The sequence below is a fragment of the Pleurodeles waltl genome, chromosome 11 (assembly GCF_031143425.1).
Source record: "Pleurodeles waltl isolate 20211129_DDA chromosome 11, aPleWal1.hap1.20221129, whole genome shotgun sequence".
Lineage (NCBI taxonomy): Eukaryota > Metazoa > Chordata > Amphibia > Caudata > Salamandridae > Pleurodeles > Pleurodeles waltl.
The window spans coordinates 32,894,794-32,913,563 of NC_090450.1; the positions used below are offsets into that span (position 1 = coordinate 32,894,794).

Sequence of the window (18,770 nt, forward strand, 5' to 3'; positions counted from 1 at the left end):
TATCATCTACAGTGGTCAGTAGTGAAATCTCTTGGCGTGTGTGCCTTTATGTGCTGGTTCAGTTTACACACATTTTTCTGCGTCACTGATTAGACTGGAGAATGTTTTGAATGTTTTTTCTGACCTTGACTGAAGGTGCTACGTTCAACAAATTTTCATCTAAGTCTTTCTTATTCAATCCCTCTTTACTTCTTTTGTCAGCTCTATGAAGCGTTCCCTTTCCTGATGAGCAGACTACCCCTTCCTCAGTATCGAGTGTTTGAAGAGTGGGAAAAGCTTCGATCATATATGAAGCAGGAGATCAAGACCCACCAGGAGAACTTGCCTGATGAACCGCAAGATTTCATCGACTACTACCTGAGGCAGATAGCACAGGTAGGTGTCTTCACAAGCAGGGAATCGCATGCCCCACAAATTGATTGTAAAGATGGATTTGAACATTCTACCCCTTGTGGAAAAATAGGGAGTATAGGTATGAGTTTTATTAATATTGAATGGGAAAACCTTGCAGGCCTAATTTAGATAGTATTTGAGATTGTAACAAAGTGAAGGCAAATGCGGTGGAGCTGTTGATTTAATCTTACTTAATTTTCCTACTCACTTGATAGTATTCAATTGCACAGTTACATGCACATACATAAGAGACACTCACAACTCTTAAAACAGATGATGAAATTACCTGTCAATCATTTTCAATACTTTACAATGGGTATATCTCTGGTTACCATTCACAGAACATTGGCAGCGGAACACATGGCCACAGACTGTGATCTATACATACCGCATGCATGGAACAGTCAGTGGCCTGAGCGCATAGCATAAGGCTGCATTACAATACCAATAAAATTCAGTTAAAACCCTCATTTATTTAACAAAGAAGATTCCTTTCAAGCAAAACAACATTCACAAATATAATTAAAAACCTTTCAGTAGAAAATTGTTTTAGGTAACCTTAGGTGCTGAGACGTTCAGCACATAAGGGTACCAATTCAACCTACCTTCTCATTGGTGTCTAGTGACCATGGCATTACTGATGACAACACAATTAATGTGAGCAATGGCATCACCATTGTCAAAACCAATAACCAATAAGATAAGTGTCCCAATGAACATCTCTCCAGTCAGACCCAGTGTCCGACACCGAACTTCGCAACAATTGAATAATTCACTCACTATCAGGTAAACATTCAGTCACTCGCCCATTCAGTGGCCTATCATTTTACTCACACAACTGCTTGCTCACCTACCCACTCACTCACAGTCCACCAATCAGTCATCAACTCCCTAACATATGGTTTCATGCCTATCAGTTCACTCACTTATCCGCACACTTAAGTAGTAGCTGTCACATTCACTCGTATCCCTTCATCGAACGAGCCACTCCTCTACCCACTTTTTTTAATAGACATCCATTAAACGACTCACCTGTCTAATCACTCCTTCTCACATCAAGTAATCTAATCATCTGTTAGCTTACCAAATCAATCACTAGCAGTTACATTCCCACTCCTAGTCTCTCTCAGTCTCTCTGCATTCCCCCATATGGCACTCAACTGCGGTTTTACCTCCACATCCATCCACCAACTTATTCATACACTCACCCAGACATTTACCAATTCCATTTCTCCACTCATAACTATCCCAACGATATCACTCTTGATATGTGACTCTGTCCTCGTTCTTGGTGGGTCGTAGGTGGGCTGACTGTGTGAGGGTTTATGAGCTGACAAGGACTTAAGGCAGGGTTCTGCAAAGTCGGTCCTGAAGAGCCAGGTCCAGGCCAGATTTTTAGCATATCCACATTTAGATACATGTAGATTTCTGAAACATCTTTTTTCTAAATGTGGATATGCAAAAAATCTGGCATGGACCCGGCTTTCCAGGACCGACTTTGCAGAACCTTGACTTAAGGTATACCATTAATCAGAAACTCGAGCTGTAGGCACACAAAACAGCTTGGAAGAGATATGCAAATTCTGCAAGTTGTAGTCACTTCTGTTGAAATCCCACTATGACAGTCGGGGATGCTCTGCCTCTTGTGAACAAAACCCAGGCGAGGTGCTTAAGTCACTCCTGTCCAGTCCCACTGATGGCAGGGTATCCACCTCCCACATCTAAATGCCATCCCTGGATCTGATTTTTATTTTTGTTCCAGGACTTGAGTCTATGTGGGTGCACTTGAGTCAACAGGGATATATTCTTGCATAGAGGTCTGCTTAGGGACAGGATGAACAAAGTGTAATGATGTTAACTCTCTAACGTTCTTCTCTCATATCTCATTATCAGACAAAAGGAGACCCCTCCTCCACCTACGAAGAGGCCAGCCTGGTGCAAGTGGTGGCGGACCTCTTTTTCGCAGGATCGGAGACCACCACCACCACACTGCGCTGGGCACTGCTCCACATGGCGAACAATCCGGAAATACAAGGTGCGAGGCATAACTCTGTTGCCTGTTTGCATACACTGCAGATGAACAAAGACACACAATCCACTTTATGAAGTTCTGATGTGTCTCCAAAAACTGAATGGAAGTTCTGGCCTGCCTCCCTCCCTACATCTATTTTACTTGTGTTTCCTCCTGTTCTTCTGTCATTTTCTATGTGTTTCTTCTCTTTACTTCCCCACGTTCGCTTTATTATCTGTATAGGTCCACCTCTTTATTAATCTATTTACATTCAGCACTGTAAATCACTTCATATCTTTTGCTACGGTTCTTCATATCTTCCTGTCCTTATTTTCTATTGATTATCCTTGTTTCTCTAACCCGACTGTATCTCTTTATCTTTGAGTTGTCACTTGTTAATGGTAGAACTCTGCACATTTAAGGTTAAGTGACCATGCATAACAATAACAATATTTGGATAGATTTTAATACATTTGGGGATTTTCAGACCAGTTTACATGGAGCAGCAGTATTGTTAGGGGGCAGAAAGCTAAAATATTATCAAGTTTGGTTTAGAAATTGAGAGTCCCCCCACCAGTACTGGCAGAATTTCCATATGTGCGTGACTGATACATCCATGAGAGTAAAGGCCAATGCCCCGGCTATATACTGAAACGCACGAGTAATGAGGATGTCCCACCTAAGATTTTGTTGCAAACTGGGTGTTTATTTGGCTCCACAACACATATGCCCAGCTGAAGTTTAAAATGTATCTGATTTTAATGTTTTTGTGGTTTCCATGGTTATGCTGGTATGGCATCCCTCGAAGACACATTGCGTTGTCAAAGAAACATAGCTGAAAACAGATTGTCAATGTGCCTATGTGGATGACAGTTCCAGTGCTTGCAAAGAGTAACTGTTCAAAGAAGAAGGTATAGTGGTACCCTAGTTTACATAGGCAATGAGCCACGGATTTTTATAGATATCCCTTAGCATCCTTCATCACTGGTGCGACATATTTTGAGTTGCGTTCCTGAAAGCCCAGGCGTTTCAGTGAACCCACCTCCTTTCCTCAGTGGGTTTTCTAAAGATGAAAAGGAGGTCCTTCCATAAATAGTATTTCAGGCGAACTGTCAAGCTTCCACCCCTCAAACAGCACTGCAGTGAGGAAGGCCTTCACATATTTGCCTGTAGAAAGTCCTGAGTACTGCTCGGGTGTAACTAAAATGAAAGTGATGGGTGAGTGTATGTTGAGTTGAGTTGAAACTCCCTGAATGGGCCACATTCTCATGCACCCAGTACAGACATAGGACAAAATAGATAGTTAATGGTTAATAACTGGATCCTGACAATCTCATGAGTGGAAACTTAGACATTTACGTCAATAGTGATGTAGGTTGAGTGCTACCAGAACTCAGGTAGCTCCTCTGGGTAAGTAGGGAATTTTGTAAACAATTGGTGGCCAGGTAATGACTGCAACTCTTATGTCCTAAGTACCTGTTAAACCTTTAATACACAAAAGAAGGTTTAACACACAAGAAATGTGGTGGAACATGCTTTAGTTTAGCACACCTTAAATGTCTGTAAGTAATCTGTCTCCATATTGCTTAGGAGGACCATCTCACATACAAGTATAGGAGGGGCTAGGCACAGTGGGGGGGCATCACACTACTGAATTCAGAAAGTACTTCCATTTTTGCTAGTAATGATGATGCAATTTTTGCTCAGAATCCACGATACAACCCAACAATATTTTTGTGTCGCGGGGATTTAATCATTCGTTAAAGTGCAAGAATGACATTCCTAATCCCTGCCCCATTCCCATCAGTGAATCATGGATCCATCCGAATGTCTGGGAATGAGGAGACGGAGGCCTGCGAGGGATAGCAGACCTCCATCCCTGCCTTTCCAGTTCCAAAATGAGGATATTGAAGTCCCAGCCCTGGGAGGGGACCAGAGGCTGCAATCTGAAAACTAAATGGCGAGATGTGAATGGATATCGGAGGGAGCAGGGAGCAGACCCTTGAGCATAACTTAGAAACTGGAAGCTCCCCCTCCTGAATGTGAGAAGGGATACCAGCCCCTTTGGAATGACAGCACCCAATCAATGGTTTGCAAACCACAGACAGTTATCATTGTGCTACACGTGGAGGAGGCCACCCCTCTGATGATCGCCCTTGAATGCGAATTGCAAGGAGTAGCATTGTGCACTTCCTACATGAAGATTTGCAATTTACCATGTACCTAGAGCGCAATGTAACTTTGGTTTTCCTGGTCACAAAGCCTAGAAATTGGCTCACCACTCAGTTTGGTACCAAAAAAAAGCTTTGTACATTGAGCTCTCTTGTTTATCTTTGGTTTGATGCTATCATCTGTAAAGTTTGCCCATATGTCTTTTGGGACTCCCAAAGAAGAAGAGGAAGGCATCTTCTCTTGTTAACCTACTTCTAGGGAGCAGGCCAGTTCACAAGGGCTGTGACAGATGCACTTCTATGGTGAATTGTTAGCTGTCTGTTGATAGCTGGAAGGAGCCAGCCATTACAGAAAGATTCAGTCAAACACACAAGTTGGGCAGAAGCACATACCAGTCAAGAGTGCGTGGTGCAGAGTGGCCTCTAAGTGCTTTCACACGTGTCTTCTATGTCAGCAGAATTTCCATTAAAATATGTTAGTAATTACAATGCATTATAGACAGCTGTGCACTCTGGGTTCCTTTGAGTAACCCAGCTAAGCTCCTATTAAATGTCTGATGTCAAATCTCTCTGGAACTAAATATTCTTAAAGTGCAAATGTCTTTCCTTAGGTAAAGTCCAGCAGGAGCTAGATGCTGTTTTTGGAGATTCACAGATTATCCATTATGAGGATCGGCAGAAAGTGCCATATACCAACGCTGTTATCCACGAGATCCAACGCTACTGTAACATTGCGGGGCTTGGTGTTCCAAGAAAGTGTATCAAGGAGACAACGTTCCAGGGGTTCCACATTGAGAAGGTATGTCCGTAAACTCCCACAACTTTAGAACCCCTTTCATGGAGAAAGTGGTGTCGGCTGTCAATCTGCACCAAGAACGACAGGGCTTGATCATTCGGTCTGTACCCACTAGGCTCAGATGTCACTGCTACTGGAGAACATTCTGTGAATGCTACTCAGTGCTTAATTTGTGCTTATTATTTCCGGTGCTGAGCATCGGCACTTATTTTTGAGGGCCGGGGCTTATTCTTCTGCCTCAAGGTTTTGCTGCGAGCAAAAGACACATATGGGAAAGACGGAGGAAGAGAAAAACGAAAAAGTGTCACAAAGAGAGAAAGCAGAAAGCTGCAAGAGTGAGCTGAAGGGGCTGGGAGTGGCTTTAAATGTTTTGAAGAGGCCCGAGATGGCTTCAGGATTACTCTGCCTCAGTACTCCGTGTTCGAACATTTAAATGCAGCAGCCTCGTGTTTAAGAAGAGGGCTTTGGGCACCGGCACGTTTTTATTTACAAATTAAGCACTGCCAGTAGTCAGTGTCTCATATAATGTGATGCACTGGCTTGGTGTTATTAGTAGACAGTGTACATACAGATGGGAGCAAGTTGTGAGAATTATTCAGTGTTGTTGGAGGGGGTGTCGACATATAGAGAAAGCAAAGATCCTAGCCATGGCTTTCGGGGCATATGTTAGGGTCCCGGTTGCGTTTGCGGTTAATGATATGTATCCTCTCACTGACTGAACCAGCACAGCAGGGATCTAGTCCTATTGCAATGGTCATACAAAGACTTTGGAAGGCTAGTAAACGTTTTCTTGCATCAACTAGTAGAGTTTGCCGCAGCTCTTGGGTGGCCATAGCAGGTCTGTCAAGGGACACCGAGGAGGCCGTTTTTGTATAATCCCCTTTCAGCATCCGCCGCTGTTTCTTCAAGACTGTCTGTGGGACGCAGCTTCTCTCGCTTGTGATAGGCTATCAGCGGAATGATTTCATCTCCTATCACCACCCCATAGGCCGCCACAAGGTTCCAGGTGGAAACTCTGAAGGATCGCATTCATTGGATGTGTGCCGTGCCCTGCAGCGTACATGCAATATATTGATTTTTATTTTTTTTAGAAATGGGAACATTTTATCTTGTTTATGCCTTTTTCAAGTAGACGTTAACTTGCTACGCTAAGCCTGGCCCCACTGTCTTAGTAGATCAGACTTTGAGCCAAAATGTTTTTTTTGCGCTGACATACCACAGTAAGGTTCCTCTGTCTCCCCATCTCACCTCCCCACCCGAAGCAGGGCAACACAACAAAGAGCAAATGGTTTTTGCAGAGTGAAAATAGCACCTTTCAAGGATTATACTTTGCGTCATAATACACCGGCATAAATTATTACTAAATCTGGGCCTAAATATCGTGAAAAATCTCATTCATCATAAAGGCAGACTAACTGTATGACGCCCACAAACTACATTCATGTGGTGGTATGTGGCTCATAGTCATGATACACACATCCTCAGCGGTGATCTCAGGATGCATAGATGCGGGAAAGAAGGGAATGCGCATTCCCTCAGTGTATTGCGAGGGCCCGGCCTCCACTAGAGAATTACCTGGTGAGCAAAGGATGGAGCGCAAGGTGGACGATGATGAAGCATGACACCCAGGGGTGTGGGAGGTCGTCCCATATATTTTTATAAATACCCTTCAGGTCCTACTTATAGAAATTGGGAATTCAGGATCATCCCAGATTGGGTCATTACCCATTTAGTAAGATGAGTTGTTCTTGCACATAAGAACCTACTGAAGGGGCACATTTGTTTTTTGTGTTTCTTGATTCTGTAAGGGAGAGTGCAAATGTGCACCCTAGTAGTTACTCTTTCCTTCACCCTGCCCTTCATTGGATAGGGTATCGTGTGTTGATGCAGGTGAGTAATCCACCAATCTATGGCAGTTCCGTGGATCCGCCAAACTCTGAATGAGGGCCTAAGTGTTTTGAAAGGATAACTCATCCATGATGTTGTGCAAAAACTTAACTCTTCTCCTTTCTGCCAATCTGAATCAGGATCAATCATTTTTCAGGGTCTCCCATTTCAGCATCATACCAAGCTGTATCAAACCTTGAGTTGCTGCACTGCAGGATGAACCCTTCCCTCATTGGTCCTCAGCTTGTTTCAGCGTGGCAGATTGGGATGTACGAAGGTTGTAAGTCCCTTCACTCCTCTAGCACAATGTCCAGTGACAGGCTAGATAAACTGTTGAAATGGCACCTGTGCAATAATAACAAACACCCTCAAGCTTGTCGTATGCTCAGTCGTTGGAAGACCGAGGGCAGTGAAGGCAGTAAAAGCAAAGTTTGAGGTTAGAGGTCACAGCTAGCCAATGATTGACATCGCTTTTCAAAGAAGGTCAGAAATGCTTTATCGAGTTGTTCTGAGGTGTATCATTCCCTCCTGAGAAGGTCCAGTGGCACCGTATCACAATGACTTCATCCAGCTAACTGTGATACCCCTTCGGGTGAATCTCACAGTTGCCCCATCCAATGTCACACATTTCCTGGCATCCTCTGGAAGACTATGGGCCTCATTTACGAGGCACTTGCACCACCGAAACATCACTTTTAGCAACGCTTAGGTGTCTCCATATTTACAAGACGGCGTTGAACCACTTTTTGTGGCTTAACACCGCCTTGTAAAAACGGTCCGTTAACATGCATCACTTAGCGTGAAAGGGTAGTGCAATGGGTGTTGCTGTGAGCGTTCCACTGCCACACCGATTGCTTTTGATGCTGCCCCAATTTTATGATAAATCATAAACCGAGGCAGCACCCGAAACTAACGCCACCAAAGGGGGTGGCATTAGCATTGCGTGCCAAGGAGAAATACTTTTATTTCTCCTCGTTTTTGCTTTTTCTATGTGTGCTGCATTGTGGTGCAAGGGTACCTGCGTTGGAGCAATGCAGCTAATTTTAGCACCAGCGCTAGAGGAAACACAGAGATGCATCATATTTTCATAAATATGGAGCATCCCTGCGTTTCTGAAGTCAAGCAGCATGGTGCTGCCAATTTTGGCGCAGCGTCGCTCTGCACCACTTTCTTGTAAATGAGACCCTTAGTGAGTTGGGGACAGACTTCTAGGATTATATTTGTTATATTTTGCTGCTCTGGTGTGTATCTCTCTGCGGACAGAAGCTGATTCACTGGTCGACATACACACTAGCCATGTGTGGTAGAAAGGTTGCAAAGCATATTACAGAGGCTTATGTTTCTCTTGCAATGTACCCTTGATGAGATCAATATAACAAGATTGCGTTGTTTTAGGGCGCTCTACCACTACAGGAGCTTACTCGATGAGAAAAAGAGACCCAAGCCTCCTCCCTGCTTTACAGACTCTTCCAATGTTTTCTTGGTTATGAGTGTAATTATCAAATAATTTGCTAATGTCAAGAACTGGCTACTTGTTGACACAGGTGCACTCACTGGTTTTGTGGTACCATTTTGTTTCATTTTGGTTTGTTGTGAAAGGCGTGTGTTTGTTGTCCGAAACTCCTCCACTTTCGTAAGTATGTATCCTATCACTAGCAAGTGTCCTTGATTCTTTTACACTTTTTGAAATGTTGCTTGTTCAATTTACTATGGTGCTAGAAAGTTTAACAATCCACTAACATAACAAAATATAACACAGAGTTGTTTCTTTGCAGGGTGTAATTGTTATTCCAAATCTATCCTCTGTCCTGAATGATCCTGAGCAATGGGAGACACCAGGCCAGTTCAACCCTGGCCACTTCCTAGACAAAGAAGGCAACTTTGTAAACAGAGCGGCGTTCTTTCCTTTTGGTGCAGGTAATTCTTGCACAGCTCCTCAGTCAGAAGGGATGGATGACTTCATGAATGATTGGAAGCAGGATGAATAAATCTATTGTCCTTAGTATATATTTATCTACTTGTTCCTATAGCATACTTTGGTAGGAAGGCATAGGTGAGCTCAAGAAATAACTAAAAATACAAGACAGAATACAGATTAACCAGTAGGAACGTGTGCAGGAGAGGAAAGATTGTAGGGGTCAAATGAGTGGAATGCAGACTGGTTGGGTTTTTTAGAAGTTCCATGAGGTTGAGCAAGCCAGATTGGGTTCTGATGGATGGAGAAAATGAGTTCTGGAAGCTGCTTGTGGCTCCAGAGAAAGATTACTTTAGTGCTAAAGATATGGAAAAGGAGCGAGTACTAGCTCCAGAATCCCCTTTTTCTCATCACCTGAGGTGATAAGCAGAGCTGCAAGGTAAGGATGGGCCTTGATATTGATGCCTTGTGGGCGAGGCATCCAATTTTGGATTGAATTTTTGAATGGGGAGCCAATGGAGATCCCAGAGGAATGGAATCATGCTTTCAAATTTCCTTTTTGAGAAGAATCTATATTTCCTCATTGAGGAGAATAGACAGACAGTTCTAAGGAAGATGGATTGACCGAGGCGAGATTAGCTTTTGGGAGATCCGAAAGAACTATATTTGTGTAGTCAAAGCACTAGATGATTAGTTTATGGATCACAGTTTTAAGTAGGTTGGGGTCAGTAAAAGCTTTATTTTTTCACGGTGTGAAGAAAATAATTGGGTGATTGCCCTAGTTTGTTGATGTGCAGGATAAGGGCTAGGGAGCTGTGGATGATGAAGCAGAGGGGCTTTACATTAGGTGAGATAAGATATTAACAGAGCATTTGGTTAAAGGAAGAGGGCATTTATTTATAATGCAAGAGGGCATTTATATAGAAGACATATACTAACAAGGGTTGACCTCAATTCACTTGAGGCGTGCTTCTGATCATGTATGTTCAGTGTTGTACATAGCGCTGACTTTAAGGTGGTGCCATCGCACCAGGCGTCAAGCTCAGAGAGTGCCACCTGTGCTCCAAAATCAGCTCTGGTCGCAAATGTGAGTACTGTTGTCCCTCTTTCATTTCCACAACGTTCTTAGAAAGAAGGGACAGACAACAGTGTTAACAAATCATGCAGGCACGAATGACGCTAGGCAACCATTTAGTTGGAGAAAACAGGCTGCTATGGCATTGCAAATAAGTGAAGAGTGCGGCAGAACTTTGATCCGATGTGAGAATTTCCTACCCAGAGCTTAGCCAGCGATTGTTAGTCTTTCTAAAAGAGAGTATCCCCTGGCCAAGCTTCTAGTGGTGCAGGGTTCTCCAGTAAGGGACATGTGTCTGTGGTTACCTGGTGGTTTTTAGTTGAACACTTCTCTATGTCAGACAATAAGTTTGACAACAAGGAACGTCTGCATAGAGATCCAAGGGAATGTTATCGGGACCAGAAAGGGGGCAGCAACGAAGTCTGTGCCAGAAATAAATTTCCTTAACTTATGTTGCACTGGTTTGTAAGTAATAAAAAAGGGATCCCACAAATATAGATAGCAGGGAAAGGATAAGACTAAACTACAACAGGACCCTGCTTACCTTTAATTTATATATCAATATATTTGTTATTATGTCATATGCCATCGCATTAATCACATTCAATTTCAATCCTATAACGTCAGATAACCATAAACATAGCTCTATTAAAATGTCATCTTTTACTCAAAAAATACAAAATGTATTTTGCTAAGCATTATGCAGTAGTTCTCAATCATGCATCAATATACAGGTTAATTGATTGAAAATGTCATATGAATCCCTCATTCAAAAACATACACATTTGCATATAAAAAATAAAAAAAATATATCTGGTCAATAATAAACCCTAGGCAAACAGTCTTGGCAAGATTTTGATAGACTGCGGTAAAAACAAAAACAATATACTCAATTAAAAAACGCTGATCCAAGTTTCAGTGGATCAACATTAGCCCAATCAGCTTTTATCCAGACAAACAAGACCATAAAGTGGGAGGGCATAAAAAATTAAGTGATCTAGAGCAACACAGAAAATAAACATTAAAAAAAAATTATAAAGATGTTTTAATCAGTTTTTGAGATGGTTTACTTTAAGATACAGACCATAACATCTGTATGGTCAGATCACCCGAGTTAAATGTTGAAGTTGAAGGAGAAGTGGGATAAGATTTGAGCAACACCACATGAGGTATGGAATCCTGTTTTTAGTCCCTGTATGTGTATCATACAGAAAAGATGTGCACCCACAAACCATCCCCTATAATTAGAAACACATTTCTTCAATCTATTCAACATCCCCTCGTTGTCCACAGGGTTGATGGTTGTTCAGTGGTCATGAAAAACCACAAAGCTGGTCTCCTGATCACCAAGGACATGAAGACATTATCAATGGCTTAAAGAGTTGCCTTTTTCCATGTTACCAACAGGACTGAACCTTCATTGGCTGTGACTTGACAATGTGTATTCTGACGCAAAGATAACTTTTCAAGAGAGTGGTGAACTGACCAATGAAGAGGTACTTCAAAATGTAAAACAACAAGAGGCAATGGGTGGAATGCCTGCAAAAATGTCTGTCATTAGCAAACTCTTGGGCCACTTTCAAGCCCATAGTGTTTTTTGCCTAGTGCGCCAATCCTGAGAAGGTAGTAACTATATGCAAATTAGTCTTTGTCCTGCTCTAGAATGAAAAGTCAAGCCTGAACTGCCACGCCAAGTCCCCTGTGAATGGGAACACAATCAACAATGGGCTGATTTAAGCCTAGTTCAGTTTCTTCAATAAGATGAAGCTTGAGCTATATGACAAAGCAAGCACAGGACATACTTGGGCATTCCCATTGTACTTGGGGCATCACTTTAAGGCAATACAAACTGATGTAATTCTTACAAAAGTGAGAGTCACTTGGGCTGCATTTTAATCCATTTTGTTGTCCATGGTGCCACTCTAGAAGGGCAGCAATCATATGGAAATCAATCTTTGTTAAGCTCTAAGAAAAGGTCTGGCCAGAACTACATCAACTCTGAACACAGACACAGGTAACTGCATACTGGTGTCAACCTGGCTGGACCACATCAGTGAGGTTTTGCTTGAGTCCTACGTCACAGCAAGCACTGGACCCACCTAGGGTATCACAGTAAAACAACAACATGTGATGGACACAATGTGTATATAATCAACTCGTGCAGCATTCCAATCAGTCATTTTTCTGCCACCTATGTCATTCCAGACAGGCAGCAGCCATATGCAAATAAGTTTTGGCCCTGCTCTAATAGGAACAACGTAGCCCTAAAAGCTGGGACACCTCACTGATGAGGCCCAACAAAGCGTGAGAACATTTGGGGACAGTGGGTGTGTTTTTTTAGATATTGATTGGTATTAAATGTGAATGTAGTGAGTTTTGCCTTGGGGTCGGATATGGATGGTTGAGATCACGGGGCCTTGATGGCTCCCGGTGATTGAGTCAAAAAGTACTAGTCTGTTGGTCACTATGGAGTGTGTGCCCAAGATTGTAGGAGATGATATATCTTATTATCATACTGCTGAACAGATTGTTAACCTGCTGTTGTTTAAAATGATTTAAAACAATAGTTAAGAATTAATAATATGAACTCTCCTTCGGGAGATCAAAGGCAGTGTAGCCAGAAATATTATTTTCTGAAAGGGGAAGCAGATAAATTCAGCTCTTGGTTCTATGCCAGCTGGTAAACCGTGTGTTGACAGTAGCTTTGTCATTTGTGCCATCTTGATATGTATGGGAGCTGTGTCAATGATGTTGAGACCTACTGCCTTTGCCAACAGTTCTAGCCATGCTATACAGCATCCCAATGCTGTGCAGCATGGCTTTCAGAAAAGGAAAGAAATGCCTATGATGCAACCAGCCCCATCGTCTTATAGGCACACACACCAAGTATACAAAAAAGGTGATGGATGCTTGAGTTATCTCAACCACTAGTAATTACTAAGGGATCCATCCCAGTCCATAGTCATTTTGCACACCATGCCACCTCAGTTTGGACCCAACCATATGCTATTCAGTCTTGACCTTGCTTCATTGTAAACAGTCCAGTGCAAACTGCCATGCCAGGTCCTCCCTCAACCAGAACACAAGCAACACTGGACCTGTTTCACCCTTATTAGGGCCATTAGCCAGGAATAACTTTGTTCCAGTAGCACAGTATGCATGCAGCCCACGACTGAGTATACCCGTCCCAACTAAGGCATCACACTGAAGTATTACACAAAGTGATAAATCACTCTGTCATTCTTTGGTATACTTTCGCACCAAGCATACAGGCATCTATGCGATGACACAAGCAAGTATTTTCTTTTTCTTTGCCAATTCGGGTTGGATTGATAAACAGAAGAAAAAAGAGTAGTATGGGTGTGGGCAAACAACACGGGGAGGAGTGGAGAGGGCATGATCAGGGCAGGCTAGGAAAGCAACAAGATGGCAGAGAGAAGCAACACATGGGAGCGGGTACAAGAAGAAACACAGTGGGCAAAGGTGGGGGGGACATTGAGGCTTTTGTGAGGGAAAGCAAACAGAGAGAGGGGACCATGGGTAGGAGCAAACGTACGAGAGAGAGCGCAGCCTGGAGCTGGAAAGGGGATAAGTGCATGGGCTAAAAAGCAACATCAAGGGGGATAAGCAGAAATTGACATCATAGATGAAGTAGGTCCGAAGCACACTAGCAGCGAAAGAGCATTGTCAGCAAGTGTGGCGGGAGGGAGATGAACATGAGAGACTGAAAATACACATGCTCTTGTAGAGTGCTTAAACAAAAAGTGAAAAGTAGTGGCTGAAAAGGGAGCGGTGGAGGAATGCAAGTAATGAATCCAGGCTCCAGGGCAGGGACAAACACAAGTAGAGGAAGGAAAGCCCACACACTAATGAATCAGAAGCAAGCAAATGAGAGTGGCAATATAGCCAACCAATGGTAATCAATAGGTGTGTTTTAAGTTCAATGTAAGCTAGCAATAGTCTTGCAACAGATGCACATGCTCGGGCTAGTAAACAAGACCTAAAAAGACAGTTCTTCAGTCAACATTTTGGGTCCAGTTTTCACTGCTTCATATCTCCTGAGGGTACACAGAGATCCCAAGGACCAATGTACATTTTGCATTGAAAACATTTCATCCATAATCCATTCTAATGGTGACTTCTCTCTCTTTCTGTCACTTTCTTAGGGCACCGAGTGTGTTTTGGAGAACAGATGGCCAGGGTCGAGCTTTTCATCTTCTTCTCCAGCCTGCTTCGGGCTTTCAACTTCAGGCCACCTGAGGGAGTAAAGAAACTCAAGGAGGACTATATTATTGGAGGAACCCTACAGCCTCATCCGTACAAGGTCTGCGCTATTCCACGCTAAAGCCCAGAGAATCTCCAACCATGTACTATAAACCTTCAGTAATTCCAGCATCACAATGGAACTCAGGTTAAGGATGGAACCATCGAGTACATGGATTAGGCACGCTGTGTCATCCCAATCCACTCTGTGTATGCCAATGTATAGCACTATACATCTCACCTCTAGTACCCTAATGGCTTTTATGTAACAGAAAACTGGCAAAATCTCACCAATAAAACCTCTAATCCTAGACAGGAAGGCAGGAACAGGTGACACTTGCAAGAGGACAGACCGATGGATGCTGAATGGACATTGTGTATAGATTATTAAGCAGCGAAAGGCAGTTCACCTTGTAGAGATGTCACATCAATGGTTGCTCTAATGTAACCGACTTATATAGTCTAAATGAAAAAAATCAACAAAATTTAACAGATTCAGAACAGATAATACCAATCCCTGTAATGTAATATAGGAGTTATGACCAGAAAGTGCTGCTTCAATTCAAGCCATGCAGAAGAGGTTCATTATATAATTGTTTGTTGTTGCTTGTATGTAAAGGTTAGAAATAAATTGCTGAATCCTTGAATTAAATCCTGACAGTTTGAAACCCAGAAAGATCCTTCTTGCTCGTATTTCCAGATGTAATTTGTCAGTACCCACTGTGTTTATTTGATGCAGTCTTTCCAGATCCTGTCAGAATTCTGGGAATCTACTCTATGCAACATAGATGGAATAAAGCACCTGATGGTGTACATTATAAGGAAACTGCAAGTCACCAAGGAGTTCCATGTCCATACAGACGAACGAGGATAATAGAACTTCGAGGTGACTTCCATTATCCTTTTAACGTATGGCAGAGGGTACTTTATTCTGTATAATACATGGTCACACCATCACCTTTCCCACAAACTGCTTAATTCTTTAGTGTCTAGCTCATTCATGTTCATTGCAAACTCCAAGAACAAAAGCAAAATCTATACTACGGACACATGAACAAGCAGTTAGCAATATTTGGCGAAAGAGATTAGAATCTCTTTAGGGTTATTTAAGATAAATCTGAATTGAAAAATGAATAGAGTCTACTATCTCCTTTCTGCTGAATGTTTTTCATTTTAGAAGAATGAAAACATAGTTCCAGTTTGCTTTGTTTGAACGATAGCAGTAATTATGCACCGTGATCGGCCTTTTACCCTGGCTGCTGGCGGCAGGGGTTGTGATGCCTGTCAGAACTCAACAGCAATAAGTTATTACAATTCAGCAGCTAGCTCATTTCCTTATCACAGACTATTAGATGCGTCACAGTTTACCGGTAATAAGGAAATTACATACTGGTTTTCTTACAGGGATTGAGGCTCCTAACTTTATTTCCTCCAGTGCCTTTGAAGTCTGGGGCCCTCCCCCTTCACCAAGTTGGGTGACCTGCAAAGAGGAAACATGGGCACACTGGTACTTGAGATAAGTATGGATGTTGTGGTGCTTTTTTGCTGAAGACATCTCTCTCATGTTACAAGAAATTATTGTTAGCTAAGCTGTTAGACCTGGCATCTTTTGGTGTGTTCCCCCTGACTTTTTGCCTTCTGACCTCCAGTTTTTATAGTATACTGGACCCTGTTTTTGCTGGTTTATTGTCTCTGCGCACTTTACCACTGCTGATCAGTGCTAACGTGCAACCGCTCCCTATGTAAATTGTACTGGTGATTGGTTTTTCCATGATTGGTATATTTGATTTACCGGTAAGTCCCAAGTAAAGTGCAGTATGTGTGCCGAGGCCCATAGATCAAATGCTACTAGTGGGCCTACAGCACTGATTGTGCCACCCACATGAGTAGCCATGTAACCATATTTCAGGCCTGCCACTGCAGTGTCTGTGTGTGCAGTTTTAAACTGCCAATTCGACCTGGCAAGTGCACCCACTCGCCAGGCCCAAACCTTCTTTTTTACTACATGTAAGTCACCCCTAGGGTAGGCCCTATGTAGCACCATGGGCAGGGTGCAGTGTATTTCAAAGGTAGGACATGTACTGGTGTGTTGTACATGTACAGATAGGGAAATACTGCCAAATTCAGTTTTCCTATTGCAAGACCTATCTCTCCCATAGGTTAACATGGGTACTGCCTTTAAATATCTTTTAAGTACAGTTTCCTATTAGGCGCAGATTGAGATATGGATTTTGGGGCATCTAAACTCACAATTTAATGATACATCTTCTAGTAGAGTTGTTTTTTAGATTGTCTGTTTGAAAATGGCACTTTTAAAAAGTGGGCATTTTGTTACTTAACCACTCTGTGCCTCTGCCTGCCTGTGGAATCCACATCTGGGTCAGACTGACGGTTGGGCTGTATGTGAATTCCCTCTAGACAGTGACACAAAGGGAGCTGGGGTGTAGCCTGCATATCCCGATGAGTCTTCTAGGCTAGAGTGGGGTGGGAGGAGCTGAAACCTGCACCTGAAAGGGTTGTGCCTGTCGTCACACAATGTAATCTCCGACCCCCTGGAGTGTGTCTTGGGTCAGGTCTGGGCAAGGCAGGATCTTGTGGACAACAGATACTCTCCTTTGAAGTTTGCCTACTTCAAGGTCAGAACTGGTGTAAGTAGTGGGCCCAAACCCCCAGACTTTTAGAACACTTCTGGTTCAAGAGGAACCTCTGCCAAGGAGAAGAGCTGAACAGCTGGAGGAGGAATATTGCCCCTTTGCTGTGTGTGCTTTCCTGGGTTGGCCTGCAGTTGCTGCTTCTGCCTTAGAGGACAAAGGCTGAACTTTGCTGTGCATGCTGCTTGTGAAGTTTCTCCAAGGGCTTGAAGTAGAGTTTGCCTCTTTTTGGAAGTCTTAAGGGTATCAAAGATTTTAGCTTCATCTGCCTACAGCACTGGGAACTGTGTAGTTTGTGCTGTAACAGAAGAAAAACCACCATGAGGCCGTCAACGATGTCGCTGCCTGCACCGTGACCTGATGACCATGCACGTAGCTGTGCCCCACATCGCACCGCAACCCTGGTCTCAACAACGTTGCCATCTGATGCCATCACTGAGCCGCTGCTTGCACCATGACTTGTGGGCCCGTACTCGGCTCGCCATGCTCACACTGCAGTTTTGGTATCCCTGATGCCGCCGCTCTATGCTGACATCGACGCCACTGCCTGCACAGTGGCCTGTGGGCACCTGCTTACGCCAGCAACACCGCACTCCGGATCTCATCGCAAGGATCACAACGCCCTACATTTCCAAGGTACTTTTGCCAGTCTTACCTACATCGTAGCTGGCTTGCAACGCCACAGCCAGCCTGAACTGTTGGATTTGTATTTTAAGTAATTCCTGCAGAATTAATTTCTTTATTACTGTATGTTGGATTTTTCTCATTTTGATCTTGTTTTACACAGATACACATTGGCTAATCTTCTAAAACTGGTGTAGTGTCCTTTTGTAGTGTTTTCACTGTATTACTGTGTGTTATGTGTGAATGCTTTACAAATTGCTCCTGAGATAAGCCTGAGTGCTCATGCCAAGCTACCAAGGGGGTGAGAAGGGGTTATCTGAGCGGGTATCTCCCTTATCCTGACTAGAGTGAGGGTCCCTACTTGGACAGAGTGCAAACCGACTGCCAACTAGAGACCCCATTTCTAATACTGGTTGTCAGCGGGGAGGATAGGACTTGCACTTGACCTACAATGATTGGTATACACTACTACCATATCGCAGGCCACTGTGTACCACATACAGGTTTTTTGTTTTTGATTTTTCCTTTGATCTATTTTTGGACTTGAATTCAAGTTGAACTTCCTACTACATCATGTCTCAGTCAAGAGCATCATCAGTTACATCCCTGGATTTGGTTTTTGAGGAGGACAGGTTGGAAATCTACACTATGAAGGAACTGAAGTCAGTTTGCAAAAGCCTCAAACTCCAAGTTAGTGGCCTCACCAGGAAGGAGGAGCTACAAAAAGCAATGAGGGCCTGAGTAGCAGCCAGAAGTGTCAGGGGGCATTCTGGGGATCCAACAAGGGAGAATGTCCAGCCAAATCCAAGGGAAGATGTGCTGGGGGTGCAGGAGCTGCTAGGGGGGAGGTACCTTCTGGCCAGGCAGCACTGGTGGTTCAAAGAGCTTGACTTCAGAGGAGCTAAAAGACAGGAGGGAAGCCAGGAGACATCAGATAGAGTTGGAGAGGTTAAAAGTTGAGGACTAAAGGGAGAAGCGAGCCAT

The 18,770-nt window shown here is 43.3% G+C and overlaps 1 protein-coding gene across 3 annotated transcripts in view; it reads left to right on the forward strand.

Annotated features, from left to right (window-relative positions):
- The window catches only part of LOC138265309 (cytochrome P450 2J2-like), an 83,379-nt gene extending 65,503 nt beyond the window's left edge, over window positions 1–17,876 (forward strand). For 2 of the 3 annotated variants that reach the window (XM_069212916.1, XM_069212917.1), the window contains exons 6-10: window positions 202–375; window positions 2,287–2,428; window positions 5,187–5,374; window positions 9,034–9,175; window positions 14,415–17,876. In XM_069212916.1, the coding sequence (XP_069069017.1) occupies window positions 202–375; window positions 2,287–2,428; window positions 5,187–5,374; window positions 9,034–9,175; window positions 14,415–14,593 (825 nt within the window). In that variant the 3' untranslated portion in view covers window positions 14,594–17,876. The remainder of the gene's footprint in view (window positions 1–201; window positions 376–2,286; window positions 2,429–5,186; window positions 5,375–9,033; window positions 9,176–14,414) is intronic. The other variant, XM_069212918.1, reaches the window with a different exon arrangement.
- Window positions 17,877–18,770: the final 894 nt, after the last annotated feature.